The sequence below is a fragment of the Aquarana catesbeiana genome, linkage group LG10 (assembly GCF_042186555.1).
Source record: "Aquarana catesbeiana isolate 2022-GZ linkage group LG10, ASM4218655v1, whole genome shotgun sequence".
In the NCBI taxonomy this organism is placed as follows: domain Eukaryota; kingdom Metazoa; phylum Chordata; class Amphibia; order Anura; family Ranidae; genus Aquarana; species Aquarana catesbeiana.
This window is the reverse complement of record NC_133333.1, coordinates 223599834-223622917: the sequence shown is the minus strand read 5'-3', so window position 1 is coordinate 223622917 and position 23084 is coordinate 223599834. Positions and strand designations below refer to the sequence as shown.

At 45.4% G+C, this 23084-nt stretch overlaps 1 protein-coding gene across 4 annotated transcripts in view; it reads right to left on the bottom strand.

Annotated features, from left to right (window-relative positions):
* The window catches only part of KAZN (kazrin, periplakin interacting protein), an 879961-nt gene that overhangs the window by 180415 nt on the left and 676462 nt on the right, over window positions 1-23084 (bottom strand). For all 4 annotated transcript variants that reach the window (XM_073603357.1, XM_073603355.1, XM_073603353.1 and 1 more), the window contains exon 4: window positions 2282-2353. In XM_073603357.1, coding sequence (XP_073459458.1) covers window positions 2282-2353 — 72 coding nt within the window. The remainder of the gene's footprint in view (window positions 1-2281; window positions 2354-23084) is intronic.

The window sequence follows — 23084 nt, the reverse complement described above, 5'->3', positions numbered from 1 at the left end:
TGCTGGACAGAAAACAGGACCACCATCCAACTGTTCGGATCGGATGACGGCGGGTGTCAGCGAACCTGACATTTGTCCGCTGACATCCGCTGCTCCATAAAAGGACAATGCAGTGTCCGATCAGGTCTGCCTGAAAAGCTGAGAGACGGATCTGACTGGACAGCCCATGTGAAAGAGCCCTTAAAGGACCGGTTGTATCTGTAAGACTAGATGTCCAGAGTTCCCCACCCTCCCTTACATTACAGTGCACCCCCCCCTTATGTTTTTTACTGCTGCCGGGAAGCAGAAAGTGCAGGGTCTGGAGGAGGACCAGAGGAGGGCTGGAGTCAGCTGTCTAAGTCTGCTGAATGTGGAGACGAGGGACAGTGGAGACGAGGGGGTGCTGCAGCTGCACAGAGAGGCACGGGATCTATAGGAGGAGTTCGATCCTCTCTGCTGCCAATCGCCGAGACGGAGGAGGCCAAAACGAGCCTCTCCGCGGTTGCACGAAGAGGAGCAGGATCTGGAGGAGGAGTTCTGTCCTTTCTGCTGCAAGAGAAGAGGGAGGTGGTCACAGCTGCAGGAGAGGTGCAAGGGCCACATAATATAGACTGGTAGGCCAGATTTGTGTGGTGTAGGGTAGCAAAAGATTGCCATTTTACTTTGCTAATCTTCAGCTCCAACAGGGTCCCTCATTCTACGCCTCTTCCCACCTACACTCCAGTGGTTGCAGGTCTTGCAATGTCATCAAGTACAGTGCAGGGCCCATTTGCTGTGAGGATACGAAGGGAAAGTCCACCCCTGCAGGATAGGGGGGGGCGACAGCTGCCAGGGAAGTGGGGGATCAGGTAAGTAAAATGGCTTTTTCCGGTACCCTAGACCTAAATGAGCATTTACCCCTTACAGTGTAGGGGCAATCCCACTACAAAAGGGGGATTTGTCCTTTCCCCAGAGAGATCAATAAAATACTTAAAGCTTATGTAGCACCCCAAATATAGATCCCTGTACCCTATACACACACTGGGACCTTAAAGCTGAGCTCCTTGAAAATATTTAAAGGGTAAGTTCACCTCTTCACAAAAAAATGAAAAAGGTGACCTGACTTTAAAATATCCTGGCCAAGCCTTCTGACCCCGCTGCACATAGTGGCCATTGCACTACACAGTCCTAGAGTGGCCATCCATCATAAAACGCCCTCAACAGCAAGAGCTCATTGGTCAGCGTAACCACATGACTGCACTGACCAATGAAAAGGGCTTCTTTCCTTCTTGGACACCTTACTGGAAGAAGCAGCCTCAGATGCGCTTCTTACTGATCAGCACGGTTACGATGTACTGGCACAGGGCATCACAGCCACTAGATTAGGGGTAGGTAACCTGGGGCCCCCCAGCTGTTGCAGAACTACAAGTCCCATCATGCCTCTGGGAGTAATTGTAACTGCCAGCCTTGCAACGCCTCATGGGAAATGTAGTTCCACAACAGCTGGAGGGCCCCAGGTTGCCCACCCCAGCACTGGGTGCATCTGGGGTCCGGAGGAGTGGCCAGGAAATTTTGAGATTTTTTTTTAAAGGATATTTGGAGTTAGTTCCCCATTATTTGTCTAAAGGTGAACTTGCCCTTTAAACACCATCAATAAACCGAGATCTGAATTACTAAGTGTACCTCCAATAAACTCTACAGCAATTTTACAACTGCGAGAAGGAGGGGCAGGACTAGGTGCCAATCAAGTGTGCCGACAGGAGGAGAGAGCAGAGAGATGACCTCATTACCCATCTGCATTGGATAACTGTGCACAGCAAAATTAGGTCAATAGACTGGCTGTGCTGTGTGGCAGGGGTGTGCAAATCTCAATACTGGAAGGACAGAAATAAATCATTTGGCATTAAAAACCACTTCCACATCCGTATATTTGCTGGAGATCAGCGGTACAGGAAACCTATCATGAGAGCAACTTCCAAGCTGCCACTGCTGACCTCCTGAAACATGCTAGTTTCCTGGCTGTCATGCTTTCCCTCTGGCTTCAATGCCCCAGGCCCAGAGCCTAACCTGCATACATGTTCCAGACCAGTACCTTACAATATTGAAGTCAGTAGGTCACGGTTCTAGAAGCCGATGAGCAAACACATCCTGCTTGTTTCTGGCAGCAAAAGGCACAGAACCGGTTACTGCTTTTGTCTATTGTTATGCAGCACACAGCAAACAGAAGAAGCCAGCAGGACAAAATAAAACAGGTATAAAACATAAAAAAAAACCAAGCCGACAAGTAATAACAACCCGCCTGCTCTCAGAGGTAGGTACTTACAGCCGTTCGTGTATTTTTCTTGACTCTGCAGCGTACCGGATCGGCTCATCTTCATGTTGCTGTAATCCAGACCTACGAAGAAGCAGAGAGGTAATAGATTGAGTTGGGTGTGTAACCAATATGCGAAAACTATTAAGCTCTGCTGAACGCTCAACTCCTACATGCTAAAAACTACCCAACGCCAGTCACTCTACCGGCCATATTTAACCACTTGCATACCGGGCACTTTTACCCCCCTTCCTGCCCAGGCCAATTTTCAGCTTTCAGCGCTGTCACACTTCGAATGACAATTGCGCGGTCATACAACACTGTATCCAAATGAAATTTTTATCATTTTTTCCCCCCCAAATAGAGCTTTCTTTTGGTGGTATTTGATTACCACTGAGTTTTTTATTTTTTGCTAAACGAAAAAAGATTAATAAATACATAAAATTTATATTTTTTTTTTCATAGTTTGTTACAGAATTTTGCAAACAGGTAATTTTTCTCCTTCACGGATGTGCACTGATTAGGCTGCACTAAGGGGCACAGATAAGTGGCACGGAAGGGGCGGAACCGATGGGGCGACACCGATGGGGAGGCAATGATGGGCGACATCGATGGGGAGGCAATGATGGGGAGGCACCGATGGGGAGGCACTGATGGGCGACACCGATGGGGAGGCACTGATGGGCGACACCGATGGGGAGGCACTGATGGGCGACACCGATGGGGAGGCAATGATGGGCGACACCGATGGGGAGGCACTGATGGGCGACACCGATGGGGAGGCACTGATGGGCGACACCGATGGGGAGGCACTGATGGGCGACACCGATGGGGAGGCACTGATGGGCGACACCGATGGGGAGGCACTGATGGGCGACACCGATGGGGAGGCACTGATGGGCGACACCGATGGGGAGGCACTGATGGGCGACACCGATGGGGAGGCACTGATGGGCGACACCGATGGGCGGCACCGATGGGGAGGCACCGATGGGGAGGCACCGATGGGGAGGCACCGATGGGGCGGCACCGATGGGGAGGCACCGATGGGGAGGCACCAATGGGGAGGCACCGATGGGGAGGCACCGATGGGGCGGCACCGATGGGGCGGCACCGATGGGGCGGCACTGATTTGCAGCACGGATAATCAGGACACTGATAATTAGTGCACATGTCCCTTTAACACAAGCTGGTTATTGGCAGATAACCGACTTGTGCTGGTATTCGTGATCAGCTGTCATTGGACACAGCTAATTACGTGGTTAAGGGTCGCTGTGATTGGCCTTTACCCTGATCTGTGATCAGCTGATTCCTTCGGACTCACAGAGCATGCAGCCCATGTGCCGAAGTGCGGACACAGGACGATGTCAATAGGCGCCCCTCCCAGCAAAGTAAGCCCGCACTGTAGACGTAATTCGGCTTTAACACGAGTGGGAACAGATTAAAGGTTAGGTTTATTTAAAAAAAAAAATAAAAAGATAATTTTTTTCTGCAGTGTTAGTCACATTACTTACCTGTTAATGAATGTCACAAGATGTGCAGGTTGCTGGATTCTGTAGAAGTCTCCATTGCAGTGCTGCCCTGTCCTCTTCATGAATTTTCAGTGCTGTGGGGGGTTACCAGCTTTGGGTCTTTGGGCTCACCTGTACAAAATTATGCTCTGACCGGGACACGCCCCCTCCTGGTGCAGGAAAGGGTGCGTCCCTGTTGGATCATCTTTAGTGCAGCTGAGCCCGGAGACCTGAGGCCATTAACCCCCCACAACGCTCTAAATTCAGCAACAGCAAGAGGACAGGGCAGCCTGCAGTGATGTATTTTTTTGTTTTTTGTTTTAAAGAATCCTGCACATCATGGGACATACTTGACAGTTAAGTAATGTAATGCTGTAGAGAAAAAAAAAAAAATTTTTTTAATGTGGAATGTATGTTCCTTGCTACAGAATTTTTTTATCAAATGGTTATGGATAATGTTCCACTTTAAATAGATCATTGAAAGGGTCCTGTTATATCCAAAAGTGCAAATAAATGCTGACAACTTTGTGCTCTTTGGCCATGCCACGCTGTTATCAGCTAAAATTGTTCCTTCTAGCCTCTGTAGACTACAGAGCACCTCCCCTCTATGTTATGAATCATAGTAGAGAGGGAAGTTTCTGTAGTCCTGTCCTAGGGCGACAACACTGCTCCTCCATAGATACAGTATGATGAATGCGTGTTGTCACCCTAGGATGGGAAGTGTGCTCCTGGCAGGATCATGATGTCTAGATTTAGTGGGGGGAAACTAAAAAAAAAAGGCAAAAAAAAAAAAGCAAAGTGAATGCAGATTGCCGCATTCTGGTCCTAAAGTTGGCCATTATTATTATTATTCAGGATTTATATAGTGCCAACAGTTTATGCAGCGCTTAATGTAGAGGGGGGCATTACAATTTCAATACAGAAGTAATAGAAGGGCCCTGTTCATGAAGTTTATAATCTAAAGGGAGGGGGAGGTGATACAAAAAGGTAATAGCTGCAGGCAGGGGATGATCTGATGGAGGTGACTCATGTACAGTTCTTAGGTAGAGGTGGGATAGGCTTCCCTGAATAAGTGAGTTTTCAGAGATTGCCTAAAGGCGGACAGGGTAGGGTCTGACCGGACATACTGGGGCAGGGGGTTCCAGAGGATGGGAGAGGCTCTGGAGAAGTCCTGAAAGCGAGCATGGGAGGAGGTAACAAGGGAGATAGAGAGCAGGAGGTCCTGGGAGGAGCGGAGGGGACGATTTGGGTGATATCTGCAGATGAGGTTGGTGATGTAACTGGGGGCGATGTTGTTGATGATGGCCTTGTATGTTGTGGTTAGTATTTTGACAAAACACTAAGGCTTCCCTGTGGACTGAAAGAGAAATCTATTGTTCCCCCATCCACACTAAAGCACATGGATAGACCAATCTGCAAAATCAACTACTCTATTGTGACAACCAACATTCATGGCTGCATCTGACTGTATGCAGCCGCTGTTCAGTCCACAATTTTTCATCGGCTTCTTTGGTTTTCAGATCGAAGGGAGATGAGCGGGAGGGTGCCGACAGGGCCACCCATTAAATTGCAGCTGAAATTTGCTCGGTGTATAGCCAAGCTTTAGATGATGTGGTGAACATCTAAGGACTGTTAAGCTGCAACATATTACATGTATGTTCTTGAGCTTAGGTGCACGTTAATGCAGTATTCCAAAACACAACGCATCTGAAAACACATGGCAACGTGTTTTAAATGAGAGCATTAATGGGGAAGGACGGGGTCTGAAAAGGCCAAGGCCACCCAAAACAAATACATAAGGTTGTATCTGCCAAGAGATACCCGAATCCCAGCTCCACCTATCATCATGACTTCAACAAAGTATTGCTTGGATTTCTGAAGGCCATGGTTTGGAAACAGACGAGGGAACTCCAGAGATCTTTCAAGAGGAATTCTCAAAATGTAGAAGAGCCCAGTGTAAAATTCAACCTATCAGGCCACACCCAGGATTGAACCGCTAAAGCACCAACAACAGTCAGTGGCTGGTTGCTACGGCAACTTACAAACGGTTCAGATCATTTTTACACATATGATTCACAATGCAAACAGCAACCCTCAGCGTTAACCCATAGATCTGAACCTTATAAAAAACAGTTTCCAGGAACACATTATCTATAAGCTTGTGAACCTCAACCGATCACACAAAGCATTGTCTCATCAAAGAGCCATAGACTCTTCCTCCTCTGTCACTCTTTCAGATCAATTTATAAAATACACAACCTCCTTGTATATCTAGGGCAGGGCTTGACAAACTTGCCTAGAATCTAGGAGCCAGCTAAAAAAAAGTCATGAGCCAGTTTTTTTTTTAAATCAACTGCCCAGCGCCCAGAACTGCATGCCCAGGGTGTCGGGCAATAAAAATTGCTTACGCCTGGTGCCAAGCGAAAAATGAGCGAAATTTAAAAAAAAAAAAAAAAAAAAGATTTTTGAAAATAGGTAATTTTTCTTCTTCACTGATGGGCATTGATAAGGCTGCACTAATGGGCTCTGAAGAGGTGGAATTGATGGCTACAGTGAGGAGCACTGATGAGGTGGCACTAATAGGCAGAACTAAAGGGCACTGACAGGTGGCACAGAAAGGGTGACCGATCAAGCCCCCAACCTCAGCTGTCAAACTGAAAAGAGGTCAGGGGTGGGCAGGCAGTGAGAGCAAGCCGCGTTCATCACAGCATCACCCACCACAGGAGGGCGCCGCCTCACACAAAGGAGCGTGTATCCCGGTCCAACAGGGCGCAAAGCCGCGGCCTCAATAATCGGCCAGTTTGACCTTAGTCTGCACACCTGCGGGAGTAATCCAGGCACTTTCCCTGCAAAATCTAATGTTACTAGGCAATTTTCTCTTCAGAATGCACACAAATGTAAACCGCGCTATCAGATCCTAAAAGCTGCTGGAAAATTGTACACAGAAGATTGATTTTCTATAGTGTGGCAAAGATCTAAGTGATGAACATAAATAGGACATATAGGATTTAAGTGTGAAAATATCAGTCCAAACAAGGAAAAGTCCAAACTTGGGTGCAATATGGTGACAAGAAACCTATTTGCCAGGTGCTTCAAATACCAAAGTGTACCACCACCATGAACATATGGAACTCTTCTCAGAGTAAGTGCGCAAAAAGTCACTTAGGCTTGTGTATGAGTAAAATTGTCTGTTGGGAAACATACTGCCTTCAGGTCTCCATATCAGGTCACCAGAATATCACATCCAATGAGGAAAAACAAACATTCAGCCATACCATAATAAGAGAACCAGGAATACCAGCATAGTGTAAAACAGCATAACCCATTTGTTATAGACTAACCACTCACACCATAAAAAGATACCTGCTTGTAACCGTGAATACCGGTTCCCAAAATGCATATCAATCACTTACGGATTACAGCGTGTGTGTGGTGACGTCACGAGCAATAGCTCTTTCCTACACGTTTCGTCGCATCCAAGATCATTGGGGGCACAGAGACACATAGGTTCCACCTCCTCTGCCAGTCTCAGATCAGTTTATAAAATACACAACCTCCTTGCATATCTAAAGGACAATCTTAGTAGGCTAGAATCAAGACACTATAGGGCACATTTATATATTTAAAAAAAAAAAAAAAAAGCATTATTTTCTGCAAAATTCGACGGTTACTAGGTCATTTTCTCTCCAGGTCTGAAGTTCTTTATTCAGAAGAATGGAAAATACCACATCAGATCAGCTAGATGGAGCTAATGATCATAGGAAATAAATACACATTTGCCACGATCATCAGCCCCATCTAGAGACCATAATGCGGTATTTTCCTGATAAATGTGTTTCAACAAGGTGTCTGCTGAAGGTAGCAGAAAAATTACGCTTTGTGCCCTAATCATGGCACAGTGATAGGTTTTATTGCAAGGAACCCCCTGCCTCAAATTGTACTCGCCTTCACCATGCTTCCTGCCTCTCCAACTACCTGTAGGTGGACTGAGGAATACATGGTACTTCTAGGTATGGGAAGCATGTAACAGAATTTTGATAGGGACCTCCCCCAACTTAAACTTCCCTGTACCATAATCCCCCACCTCCAAATTAATTTGTGGGAGGGTCGAGAAGTACGTCTGGTTATGGGGTGTATGTGACCGTCTTCCCTTTCTCCCACTATGCAGTGCTTGGCCTGAGGGGTCCCTATCAAGAGAACCTGTCAACGTACTAGTTTCCCTTTAAAAAGGCTTAGTTCACATTTACCAAAAAACTGCCTATGCAGGTAAGGGGCTCCTGTATATATGTGGCTAAAATAACTTGTACATCTTATTGAAATGAACCAGTCTACATGGTTTATCAGACAAGCCTGGATACAAACGCAGAGATACAATGAAAACAACCGACTCCCGCAACTGCAAATACCTATTTCATCATTCCTGCCAGGAGCTGCAGAGAAGTTTGGCTGAACGGGATTGCAGCAGCCGATTCTGCTGTAACAAGCCATTGTATCCGGCTCGGAGCAGACACGGTGGAGATGAATAGGTCTGAGGGGGATTTGATTTTCCTGCACTGGAATACTTGGTGCGGGCTCTGGGAGAAGTCACATGTAAATGGCGCTTAGTTGAAATGCAGAATATCCGACAATCTATCCTGGCACCACTTTCTTGTCCTGGACTACGTGGCTGGAATATAGATGAGGATTCACAATGAGAGATTGTCGGAGTCCTCTGTACTGCCGTCTCATGACCACGGTGTGGTGGAAACTCAACAGAGGCTTCTCAGGAAACAGCGGGCTTCGGGTTTGAAAAAGAACTGCTTGTTTTAACTATGGCAACTGATTGGCTTCTATTAGTTTTTTTTTTTTCTTTAAATGTGCATTGGAGAAAAAAAAAACTGGAAGGACAATTGCTACAGACGACACAGTTTAAGATACTTCAGTTCTCACAATTTTGGAATCTTGATGTTAAAGGGTTACTTCAACTTTACCACAAAAAATGCCTATGCAGGTAAAGGGCACCTGAAGATAAACGGTGCAGCTTTGTCCAAAGTTAAATAAATGTCTTTGCTATAGGTGTAGGCCCTTTACATACCTTTCGGAGCCTGACAGAGGTGGTATCATCCCATCCTGCCTTGTTGCTAGGATGGTGCTAAGACACTCCCAGCCAATTCAATCCCTGCTACAGTAGCTCTAAACAGGAGCAATGGAGTAGATAGTGGACCACATTGGTGTAGAGTTGTGGACTAGAGTTATAACATGGTACAATTTCCCAGCATTTTTACCTATAGACATATCCCTCTAGTGCTGGGCGCCAGTGACTGCCATCACATCTGTGAGCCAGACCAGAAGGGATTTTGAGATTAGCAGTCTTTCAGACCGGCATTTCCTTTCCATGATATGACATCTGGACCACACATCCTAGGTATCCTTGCTACAACCCAAAGAGACTCCTGAGAGGAACTATAAGAGGGTCCGGAGATCCATGCCGCGCTCGCTTCTTCCTGGGCCTTGATGTGCGTGCGATTCCAAACCGGCTCCAGAGGGCTTAAGCCTGGCTGCTGTTTGCCGGACATCCATGCAGGACCTACCCAGTCGATCTACACTTCGGTCCCCGGCATCCACCAGCCGTGGGTTATCGCCGGTCGTTGCTGAAGGACATCTCTTCCAGGATTGCTGTCTGCAAGGTGTAAGCCGGTCTGGTCGTTGGTGAGAGGGCAATTGCCCATCTTTTGCAACCCTTCTTTGCTACTATACCTGAACACTGTGTTTCCTTTACTGTACCTTGGGAACACTTTATTGCATTACTGTTTGGAACACTGTACAGACACCTTTACTTAAAACCTCTTCAAGGAGTATCACTAGCTTGTTTAAGCCCCTCAGCTATTACCGCACCACTGTGCCTTATCGGATACAATCTAATGAGCTCCAACTGCCGGTGAAGACTATCGGGCCTGCATCGTGGACACTGCTGTTACTACCATACAAAGGACCCTACTCTATCTGCTATTTAGTGTGATCTCTCATTAGGATATAAAAAGTTGAATAGGCCGGTCTGGGGTCCCCCTTTAGTGTGAGACTGCCTGTCCCCTAGCTAAACTTTTACAGGTTATGCTCCAAGTGGTACCTCATTGTACACATATGTAAACTGTGCTTTTGTGCTGTTGTACCGTTTTAGGCTGCCCTTTAGGGGAATTCTACTTCTGAGTCTGGGCTGTTATCCAGCACTCAGTCAACCAATTCCCCTTTTCTGTGTATTAATACCACATCACTTCAGTAAAAGTGTATATACTATAAACATATTTGGACTTGTGTGACATGTCATTTAAAAATGTGTTGTGGAAGATGTCTAAACCCAGAGTGTCAGGTAGGTTGGAATGTTCACAGGGTCATGGCAATGCAGAAGAACAGGTAAATTCAAGCAGTCCCCAAGGAGGCCGTGCTACACTGGTACACTGGTCCAAATCATTTGGTGGAAGGGGGATTATGGTGTGGGGGTTGATTTTCAGAGGTTGGGCTTGGCTCCTTAGTTCCAGTGAAGGGAGATCTTAAGATGTCAGCATACCAAGACATTTTGGACAATTTCATGCTCCCAACTTTGTGGGAAGTGTTTGGGGATGGCCCCTTCCTGTCCCAGTGAACAAAGCAAGGTCCATAAAAGACATGGATGAGTGAGTTTGGGGTGGAGGAACTTGACTGGCCTGCACAGAGTCCTGACCTCAACCTGATAGAACACCTTTGGGATAAATTAGAGCGGAGACTGTGATCCAGGACTTCTTGCCCAACATCAGTGCCTGACCTCACAAATGCACTTCTGGAATGTACAGTAAAACCTTGGTTTGAGAGATTTTTGTAAGACAAGCAAAATTTTTAAATACATTTTGAGTTGATATACAAGCGATGTCTTTATATACAAGTAGTGTCACGTCACAACAGAGTATAAAAGAGAAGAGGAGAGGCACCTCTATGTGTAGCAATATGGTTACATTTAATGAAGGTACAACATTTAGCAACTCACATGATTGATGATTAACCAGTTGACGTCCGCGCTATAGCCGAATGACGGCTACAGCGCGGACCTGAATTCCCGGGAAGCCGTCATACGACGCATGGAGCGCACTGTGATCACCGAGTCACTGAGACTCGGGTGATCACCGATCAGAGTAAGGGGCCGGTCCCGGCCCCTTACCATGTGATCAGCTGTCAGCCAATGACAGCTGATCACGTGATCAAAACAAAAGCTCTGTGATCGTTTTTTTTTCTCCTCGTGCTGACAGCTCATCAGCAAGGGACATCGGTCCCGAAGAGGAAGAGGTAATAATGCCTCATATGTGCCACCAGTACCCCCTGCCAGTGCCACCTGACAATGCCCACCAGTGCCACCTATCAATGCCTACAAGTGCGACCTATCAATGCCTACAAGTGCGACCTATCAATGCCCACCAGTGGTGCCAATCAGTGCCACCTAGAAGTGCTGCCTATCAGTGTAACAGATCACTGCCCATTATTGCCACCCATCAGTGCCCATCACTGCCACCCATCAGCGCCCATCACTGCCACCCATTAGTGCCCATCAGTGTACATTAATGAAGGAGAAAAATTACCTTTTTAAAATTTTATAATATAAAGAAAAAAAAATTTTTTTTTTTTTTAAACATTCGGTCTTTTTACCTCTTTTTAACAAAAACTAAAAACCGCAAAGGTGATCAAATACCACTAAAAGAAAGCTCTATTTGTGGGAAAAAAATGATAAAAATTTCATTTGGGTACAGTGTTGTATGACCGCGCAATTGTCATTCAAAGTGCGTCAGCGCTGAAAGCTGAAAATTGGTCTGAATAGGAGGGGGGTTTAAGTGCCCAGTAAGCAAGTGGTTAAAACAGGCACATCTAAGTATGCAGACATCTGGGGTAAAGCTGTTCACATAGACCGTCCTCCGCACCGCCATCCCTTCCACGCTGCGTTCCACGAGCCTCTCTTCAAGCCTCTCTTTCAGATCGCTCTACTGCAGGGTAGTCTTCCCGGTCATGATTGCAGACTGCCGGCGGTGGAGGACGGTCTATGTGGACAGCTTTACCCCGGATGTCTGCATACTTACATGTGCCGGTTTTAATCATCAACCATGTGAGTTGCTAAATGTTGTACCTTCATTAAATGTAACCATATTGCTACACTTAGAGGCGCCTCTCTTCTCTTTTATACTCAGTAGCTCCTGCTGGATTTTGCTTCTAATCCCCTTATGGAGGCTGCCATTTATGGATGGACATTTCATGGTTACACAATCTATCACATTGCTATAATCTTTTAATCTAACGAATCATCTGAGTTTCCATTATTTCTTATGGGGAAATTCTCTTTGATATACAAGTGCTTTGGATTACAAGCATGTTTCCGGAACAAATTATGCTTGCAATCCAAGGTTTAACTGTATTTGTTATCATAGATGATGTTTTAATTGACCCTATATGGCAGACGTGTCAGACACAAGGCCCTTGGGACGAATCTGGCCTGCCAGGCCATTTTTTATGGCCCCTTGCACTTCTCCTGCAGCTGTAGCACCCCCCTTCATCTCCAACCCATCTCAGTAGTTGGCAGCAGAGGGGAGGACAGAACTCCTCCTACGGATCCTGCTCCTCTTTGCGCAGCCGCAGCAGCCTCGTGTCTCTGCCTTCCCTGGTCTCAGCATTCAGCAGTCTCTGGCAGCTGACTCCAGCCCTCCTCTGGTCCTCCTCCAAACCCTGAACTTTCTGCTTGTTGGCTCTGCCCCAGCTTCTTCCCGAAGGCCATGGGACAACTGTAATGCTAAAGTGGCCTGCAATTAACTTGAGATTGACAACCCTGCTATATGGAGTTCTCTGAGGGGTTTGGGTTTTATATGTATAGTACACTTTCCTTAGGCGTTTCTTTTTAACCTTTTGTATTGAATAAAATACACCATTTTTAAAGACTATTTCATTGGCTTAGATTGTTAACGTACCTAAAAAGTCCAATTGGGTTGAGTTATTCTTTGGGTTTTGAGGTTATCCGGGAAGCACAAATGGGATAGTTGGTTTGAAACCTTAAATGCTTTTCTTATGTATGTTAATACCAACCAATCATGTATGGTTAAGTGCTTGCACTCTGCCGGGCCATTTCCTTACTAACCATGCAGTAATGCTCAGTCATGGTGATTGGCAGCTTGGGCACCAAGAGTTGGGACTTCCTACTACCCTCTCACTAGTACAAGCAGTGATGAGAATTCTTTCAGACCGAGAAAAAAAAAATAAAATAAATATAAAAAAACCAACAACCCAGCAGTAATACTGTCAGCAGTGTAGAGAAGAACGAGCATCTCAATTTGGAGATTTCACTTCTTTTCTCATGGACGCCAAGATAGGCAATGAAGGTAAATCTCCCCAAAGTGAATTATTAGTCAGAATTATAGAAGCTCAATAGAGGTTCTAACCTTCTTTTTTTCTTTTTTTTTTTTGGATAGAGATAAAAGGCCAAAGTTGGGCTTTACAGTGAAGAACGTGGATTGTTCCCAGGAGATGGAGATAAGTAGCACTCTGTTGGGGTTATTGCAGTTTACATATGAATATGAGCTTCAAAAGCACGAGCCTTCACCATACACAGTAGACTGCAGCATGGAGGAAATTGCCGTCTCTTTTGAATGAAGAATTTTACTTTTATCACCTATTTATCCTGAATTGCTGAAGATTGGGGAACTTGGCAGGGAATCTGCCCCCTGTTGTGTAAACCATAGACAGCTTGTGCCAATATTTGGATAGGCTGCAATCATCTCTAACACACCTGTAATTTACAATGGTCAATGGAATGAGAACAAAGAAGAGGAAGAATGATTTTCAAAGTGCACCTGTAATGCAGGTTCGAAAAATCTAACTATAAAAAGGTTTATCAACCCCTCCGCCAATAAGAAAAACATTTTTTAAACAACTCCCACAGGCAGGAACTAAGGGAGTCCGGTGGGCTCTGACCCAAGTTAGGAAACAGGCCCTCAGTAAGATTGTGCTCTACATAATGAAACTAGGACTCGTTCATCAGTCTGTGGATTATTATATTGGTGGGTAACCCTTACCCAATTAGGAGCGCTTTAGTGAATTCTTAAAGCAGTATTAAACCCAAAAACTCTAAATAAAGCTTACCAACTACCTAATGTGATGACTGCATTCATTTTATTCTTTAGGCTTTCTTCTATGATTCTTACCTGGTGATCCAGCCAGTAAGTCTTATTTTTAAACTTCATTTAACACACAAATCAAACACAAGGCCCGTGTGCTGAAGCCAGCCCGCCAGGCAGTGGCGGAACTTTCAGGGTCGCAGCAGTTGCACTTGCGTGTGTGTGTGTGTGTGGGGGGGGGGTCCCAAGACCCTGCATCTCCCCATGCTCCTCTGGATTTCAGTTTGGGATGCAGTGAGGGGAGTGGGAGGTGGGGATCGGCAGCTCTATGGTGCCCGCGGGGCTAGTAGTTCTCCTACCGAGTGTATATAGTGGAGAGGGGGAGAGGCCTCTGACCCAGGCAGCTATCAGTTTCACTCTTCAGTGTACGAGTTGCTCTGCTTGTACACTCTTGCTGATAGCTGCCCGGGTCCCTTCCCTCTCCACTGTATACACTCGGGAGGAGAACTACAAGCCCCAGGGAGATCACATGGTCCACAGGCACCATAGAGCCGCCGATTGCCCCCTCACACCTCCCCCTGTGCTGGGGGTTGGAGGAGCACAGACAGCGGAGACCAGCCAGGAACCTTTGGAGGGGGGGGGCTGCCTGGGGACCCTCATGTAAGGAGGTAGCGTCCGCCCGAACGCGCCCCGCTGCGCGTAGCGTACGCCCGAACGCGCCCCGCTGCGCGTAGCGTACGCCCGAACGCGCCCCGCTGCGCGTAGCGCACGCCCGAACTCGGCCCGCTGCGCGTAGCGCACGCCCGAACTCGGCCCGCTGCGCGTAGCGCACGCCCGAACTCGGCCCGCTGCGCGTAGCGCACGCCCGAACTCGGCCCGCTGCGCGTAGCGCACTCCCGAACTCGGCCCGCTGCGCGTAGCGCACTCCCGAACTCGGCCCGCTGCGCGTAGCGCACTCCCGAACTCGGCCCGCTGCGCGTAGCGCACTCCCGAACTCGGCCCGCTGCGCGTAGCGCACTCCCGAACTCGGCCCGCTGCGCGTAGCGTACTCCCGAACTCGGCCCGCTGCGCGTAGCGTACTCCCGAACTCGGCCCGCTGCGCGTAGCGTACTCCTGAACTCGGCCCGCTGCGCGTAGCGTACTCCCGAACTCGGCCCGCTGCGCGTAGCGTACTCCCGAACTCGGCCCGCTGCGCGTAGCGTACTCCCGAACTCGGCACGCTGCACGTAACGTACTCCTGAACTCGGCACCCTGTATGTAGTGAAATCCTGCACCCCAGGTACAACTGGTCCTTTAAGGACAGGCATACTGCTGATGCGGCTCAAAATAAAATGGCGTTCTGACACTCCTGCTTTACCATATCTAGATGCAGTGGCTTAGCTAGACATTCTTTCACCCAGGAGAAAAAGACTCAGGTCGGCACCCCTCCCCACCTGAGAGGGAAGCTCCATATACACACCCCTGGCCCAGACAGAGAAGTTCAGGAGCAGAAAAGTTTCCTCCTGCAGCCACTGAATGCCGGCAAGAGGGAGAGGAAGAGAAGGAGAAACTGGCTTTTGAGCTGCTGCAGAAGGAAAACATAGCTGATCAATTCTAGAAAATGCCGCCCTGCTGCTCCTCCTGTCCAGGTGTGACAGGGAGGCCACAAGGACCCCTTGGAGCATGGGGACGGTGACACCCTTCTCAATGCAGCGCCCAGGGCACATGCCCCTCTTGTTTTGACCCTGGGATTAGGACAAACCATTTAACATTGAACTAAAGTCCTACTTTTAAAAAATGCGAGCAGGAAGGCTCTTTTGCAGAAAAGACATGCATCTAGTGATGAAGTCAAAGGACTTGAGTTACTGGGTTCCTTACATTACTAGCCCTCTATCCTGGTATGTAGGGGATTATGGGAAGCTTTTATAAAGATAGACTTCAAGTTGTAATACTAGCAGCACTTAAAGTGGAAGTAAACCCTCCTATCGGTTTCAGCTAAGGAAGCTGCCATCTTGTCCTCTGTTTAATCGTCAACGGCCATGATGCTGCACATGTGATCAGTTAGGATACCAGCCACTGGATGGTTTGACAGTTTGGTTGAGAGCTCAGCCAATGTGATAGCATTCCCGACACGTGTCGGAAATGTAACTTTTTTGAAACTGGTAAATTGAAAGGTTTACTTCCGCTTTAAGGCTCCTAACAGGGCAAGCCATATTCAGGAGGCAAGCGGACCAAGGAAGTCACACAGCTAGATTTCAGTCAAAAGACATTCAACCCACAGAGTCTTGTGTACTAGGCCCAATAAAGCAAATACAATTTTGAAGTTCATGACCTTTAAACGCCCTTTTCTACTGTCTGTTTAAAAAAACTGTCATCTGAGCTACTGTTTACATGTCAAGCGCACCGTTTTACGAGTCTTCTTAGAGCGGCATTCAGGTTAAATCTACCAGACAAAGCTATTTACATTTCGACGAGAAAAAGAAAGGCGCTGACAAAGTGCCACATCCCGTCATTAACAAAGCATTCAAATTTATTATGCCCTACATACCATGTTAATTAGGCATAATAATTTATTCTTTACACCAGAAAAAAAAAAAAACACGGGAAACTCTGCAAGGTTTCCACCAAACGCTTTTGACAACATTAGAGTAAGAACGAGGAGCACATCAGTAGAATTATGCTCATAAAATACATACCACAAGAAAAGCTTCCTTTCATTCGACTCAGTCCATTATTCCGCCAAGCTCATTTTCACACAATTCAGGCCTCGGAGATCCAAGATAAAAGGATTTCTCTGAATAACGCTGGGCGTACACACACAGATGTTTCTTACCCCATAACTGGGTCCGTTTCTTCCAGGGTCAGTCCACTCAAAATGTTCACCAGTTCACCTACTACAGTCTATCATTGGGGACTTGAAGACCTCTATGCTCCATGTGCTAACTTATCCTACCTCTGCAATCAGCTTTTACCCAGACAGAAGAAACCATTCTTTAATTGACCCCTTAAGCCATACAAAGCTTAAAATACAAATTTGCAGCTAAAAGCGTAGAGAAATAGGTTATTTTAAATACTTGCTTGCAGCGTTTCTTTTTCATAAACAATATTACATGCACTGGCAAGTCCCTTTGAACTTTCTAGAAATTTTGATTACTCCAGTAGAGTCAACTCCATAGCTTAACCCCCTCCCTACCCCCATAGCCCTCTCCTCTTATAGAGTTGCCGATGTAGGGATGAAGGGAAATACTATGAAGCACCCATTTTTCAACCGGGGTTCGGTGGCTCGATAGGCTTTCTCCAGACGTTGTCAGGGGTTCCTAAAGCTGTGGTTGATTGACTTCCGATCTGATGGTGCCTGCGTAGTTCCAGGGCCAACACCACTTTGAGGACCCAGCAACATGATGCCAATGATATTTTTTAGCATCTACGGTGGTGATTCTTCTGACCACCACTCACTGATCACCAAATGTAAGGGGCATTTTTGCCACCAAACCTCAAAGTCTTCCCAAGGCCCACATTTTTTTTTTCTTTAAGAGCTTCCCTGGGGTAAAGAGTTTGAGAAAGGCTGTTATAAATTAAATTATTACATAAGCGACAGCTCTGTGGCTGCTGCAATCACATCCAGGATGGCGGCGCCCAGCAGGAGTCTTATGGATTTTGGATGTTAAAACAAGGGAGGCTTTTAAAGTTAACCACTTCAGCCCTGGAAGAATTTACCCCCTTCCTGACCAGAGCATTTTTTGCAATTCGCACTGCGTCGCTTTAACTGACAATTGCATGGTCATGCAACATGGCTCCCAAACAAAATTGGCGTCCTTTTCCCACAAATAGAGCTTTCTTTTGGTGGCATTTGATCACCTCTGCGGGTTTTAGTTTTTGCGCTATAAAACAAAAAATGTGACAATTTTGAAAAAAAACGCATTATTTTTTACTTTTTGCTATAATAAATATCCCCAAAAAATATTTAAAGTCAGTTTAGGCCGATACATATTCTTGGTAAAAAAAAAAAAAAAAATCGCAATAGGTGTTTGATTGGTTTGCACAAAAGTTATAGAGTCTACAAAATAGGGGATAGTTTTATGGCATTTTTATTGATATTTTTTTTTTTACTAGTAATGGCGGCGATCAGCGATTTTTATTGTGACTGCGACGTTATGGTGGACACATCGGACAATTTTGACACATTTTTGGGACCATTGGCATTAATACAGCGATCAATGCTAAAAAATTGCATTGATTACTGTAAAAATGTCACTGGCAGTGAAGGGGTTAACCACTAGGTGCCGCTGTAGGGGTTAAGTGTGTCCTAGGGAGTGATTCTAACTATGGGGGGGGGGGCTGTGTGTGACATCACTGATCAGCTCTCCCGATTACAGGGAGATCAGTGACAGTATCACTAAAGGCAGAATGGGGAAATGCTTGTTTACATTAGCATCTCCCCGTTCTTCCTCACCGTGAGACGATCGCATGTATCCCGCTGCGGACATCGGGTCCGCGGGACCCGCGATCGTGGTCACAGAGCTCCCGGCGGGCGCGCGCCCGCCTCTTAAAGAACAAAGTACCGGTACGTTAATCTGCCTGTATGTGCCCTTCTGCCGCAGTATATCTGCGTGAGGCGGTTGGGAACCTGTTAAAAAAACATGTCTAAAATATATATATATGATTTAAAAGTCCATCAGAAATTACTTTAACAAAAGCTGCATATTTAAAAACTGTGAAGCACCATGGCAACTGCAGATCAAACAGAGGCTAAGATGGCAGCGTCCTTGGGTGAAAATAATTAGAGGATTTACTTCCACTTTAAAAGGCCAAGTTCACCATTTCCAGAAAAAAAGCCTGTGCAGTCAAGGGGCCCCCAGTAGATATTTAAAATCTGTGCAGCTATGTAAAATGATACATTTTATTGTTTTAAGCTGTAGGCCTTTGGATCCCCTCAGAAGCCTGTCTAAAAAATTCCCAATTAGCAACCCCCACATCCTGAATTGTTGCTAGGCCATGAAAACCATTAGATGCTCACTACCAGCATTGCAGGATTGAAAACCAACGTTTTTCACGTTCTAGCAAAAAGCCAGGCCCTGAGAATTGCTAACTGGGAATTTTTTAGTGGGGCTTCTGAGGGGACTCAAAGGGCCTTTAAGTAAAACAATAAAATTAAAATCTGCATGTATGTTTAACATCTACTGGGGCCCCGCGACTGCATAGGCTATTTTCTGGAAAAGGTGAACTAAAGCCACGTACACGCGATCGGACTTTCCGACGGGAAATGTTCGATGATAGCCTGTTGGCGTTAAATCTGACCGTGTGTACGCTCCATCGGACAATTGTTGTCGGACTTTCCACCAACACATGTTGGCTAGCATGTTTTCAAATTTTCTGCGGACAAACGTGTGTTGTCGGATTTTCCGAGCGTGTGTACACAAGTCCGAACAAAAGACCAAAGTACAAAACACGCATGCTCGGAAGCAAGGACGAGCCAGAAGCGGTCGGTCTTGTAAATTAGCGGTTGTAGTGGAGAATTAACATTCGTGACGTGGCAAATTATGAAATCTCAAAATGCAGCGCACAATTCTCTTCTTCTTTAATGGGATAATAATGAAGCTACTTTGCTGGTGATACTGATGGAGTTATTGCAAACTAATTTTCAAAGGCTTTTTTCTAGTGATATCAAGAATATTATTATGTTTTGTTTTTTTTTTTTTTTTAATTTGGGCAAGTTACCACAACACCATTATCCCGTAGTTTTTAAGATCAAAGATACAACTATGTTGGTGTCCCTTGTCAATTTTACATTGTATTTTTTAAAATGTAACTGCCTACTCCCAAACTGTCATTTGAAGTAAAACACATAGCCGAGTATTATTCTACACAATTTTTTTTATTGTGCATTAAAGTGGTTGTAAACCCTTACAGACCACTTTGACCTACAGGTAAGCCTAGATTAAGGCTTACCTGTAGGTCCAATAAATATCTCCTAAACATACACGGTTTAGGAGATATTTGCAAAAAGACAGGCGCCGTAGACAGCGGCGCGCAGGGGCACTGAGCATGCTGCTGCTAACGGCGATATGCTGTTAGTGGCGGCTCCCGTGCGCATGCGCGGGAGTGACGTAATCGCGGCTCCGGCCAATTACAGCGCCGCAGCCACGATACCCGAAAAGAAGATGGACGCTCCGTAGCAGAGGGGACAGCAGTGACATCGCAGGCTCCTGTGTCAGGTAAGTGACACATAATGGGCTACTATGCGATGCATAGTAGCCCATTATGCTTTACCTTTGCAGTGAAACAAAGAGGAAGTAAACCCATTAGGGTTTACTTCCTCTTGAAAAAAAAGAAAACAAATACAATTAGACATGTTATCTGCCAATAGAACTTAACCAAAAAGTGCATTCTATGCATCCAAAAATATAGAAAATATAACAAATCAAATCATTATTCAACCACAAAAATAAATGTCAAAGCAATAACTCCAAGGCCAATAATAAATAACACATTATCTCCTCCGATTCCACAACATGTCTGGTTGACGAACGGCTGTTCAGAAATGAACTGAAAAGCACGAAATGAAAAGCGCGAAAAAAAAAAGCGTGAACCGCTCACCAAACTTCTACTAACATGAAATTAGCAGAAGGAGCCCAAAGGGTGGCGCTAAAGAGCTGAAAAACTACGTAGTACGTCACTACATTCGTAATTGTTGGCCAACAATTGTGTGGCCGTGTGTATGCAAGAAAAGTTTGGGCCAACTCCCTTCGGATAAAATTCCACGGTTTTGTTGGCCAATAATTTTATCGTGTGTGCGAGGCTTTAGTCTTTTAAGCGATTGGATTGACATCTACTTTAAGGTTTGCAGAATCTGTAATAAAACATGAATTTTATGCCCTAATGAAATATTTTCCTCAATCATCACTTCCGATTTCTACAGACAACAGGTTGCTTGTACGGAGACACGCACTACGAGAGGCAGTATCACGGTTGGTTACCATGGTTACAGCACACTCCAGTTCATATATATTTAAAAAGCAGGCCCTGTTCTCATCACAAGAATTGCTTCTGATGAAAGCAAAGATGCGTTTACCTAATTGACATGGAGCCCTGGGTGCCGAGCCAAACAAATTTCACCCATGAACAATTTACACCTATAACCGCACAGCCTAAATATCACGCTTAATAACCATGTGTAGTCCTGAAAGCGATGACATCAGTCCCCTCTGCCATGAATCCGAAGCAGAGCTTCCTTGCATGAACAGATACTCGTGCCACATAATGACAGACCTCCTCATGCAGGTAATGACGCCTTTGGGAGATTAAATGCATCTTTTGAGCATGCTTTGAAGATCTGTTTGCAAAAAAGCCATCCAAACAAAATAAACTCTTAAAAGAGGGGAAAGAGTGAATATACCAAGATGGCAGAGTTCAAACACCCCATTATTATCTCATTAATATAACATATGGCAGTGGATCAGACAATAAGGGGTTTAAAAACCTCAAAAGCAACATCAAACAGACCGTATGCAGCCCTCAATGCTACACTATATGGACAGAAGTTACGTAGACACCACTATTGAGTTCAGGTGTTTTATTAGAGACAATTGTGTGCTTCCAACTTGTGGCAACACTTTGGGGAAGATTTTTTTTGTTTCAGCACCACTCTGCCCCTGTGTACAAAAAGTTTATACTCAGAGGTTCCAGATGAGAGAGCACTCAATAAATCTTATGAATGAAAAATCATTTATTTATTGGCTACACAAGTCACATCACAAGTAACGTGTTTCGGCTGTAGCAGGCTTCCTCATAGCACAGGTGCCATGGAAAAGGCTGCTACAGGCGAAACACGTTACAGCACTTTTGATGTGACTTACAGTATGTGAACACAATAAAAGACTTTTCATTTGACGGATTTACCAGGTGCCAGCTCATCTCTACCAGGATAAACTAGCGTTACTAATTCTTTCTAATTATTTTTATTCTGTACTATTGTGAAAGTCAAACCAAAACAGCACAGTACTGAATATACAGCTATATATATGTTACTACTATTAGATTGGGATAGAAACAAGAAAAAAAGGGAAAAGAGGCTCTTAGGTCAGACTTTAGAGACACATTGGACGGTATTTTGATTAGTTGGGACACATTCAGGGGTTGTTTAGATTAGAAACAGGTCTCACTATCTAAAATAAAACACATACATCAATGTTGGTATAATAACATTTATTTTGCCCTCACTTTCTTTTTTTTTTTGTTCAAATTTTTTTTTTATTTGTAATAACAATTACAGTATATCTGCCAACATTTTTGGAATAGTATTCTATAATACAGAAATATTGTTGTAGAATACAGAAAATACAGGTAAATATATTACCGTATATACTCAAGTATAAGCCGACCCGAATATAAGCCGAGGCACCTAATTTTACCACAAAAAACTAGGAAAACTTATTGACTCGAGAATAAGACGAGGGTGAGAAATGCGCAGCTACCGTAAGTGGAAAAGAGGGTAAACAATGCCCATTTGCAGCCTCACTGTGCCCATTTGCAGCCATAGGTCCCCCGAACTTCAGACTCGGTAGTTAAGGGTTCCTAGATGCCCCCTAGCTGCAGCCAAAATATGGGGTCTCTGGACCCAAAGGGTCCTGAAATGACATTGCTGCAGATGGACACAGTTGACCGAATTTGGGGCTCCGTATCTTGGGGCCACTGGGTGCTAGGAACCCCAAATTTGGTGTGCAAACTCAGTGGAACTAGCACTACAACATATCCCGGGGTTCCTAGCACCAAGTGGCCCCTGAGATACGGGGCCCCAAAGTGAGTTCGGAAAATGTCAAGCACTTTTCTGCAGTAGAGAATGACATTTTCCGGACCGACTTTGGGGCCCCGTATCTCTGGGCCACTTGGTGCTAGGAACCCCTTTGGATATGTTGTAGTGCTAGTTCCACTGGGTTTGCATACCAAATCTGGGGTTCCTAGCACCAAGTGGCCCCGAGATATGGGGCCGCTAAATTTGGTTCGCAAAATGTCAATCTCTGACATTGACTCGAGTATAAACCGAGGTGGCATTTTCAGCCCAAAAAAAGTGCTGAAAAACTTGGCTTATCCTCGAGTATATACGGTACTCTAGATTTATGACTGTTAAAGTTAAGGATTCATTTTGGAGGAAGTCTATTATGATCAAGATATTGTAATAATCCTTCTGCATATTAACTGAATATTAGATCGTCATATATAGATTATTTT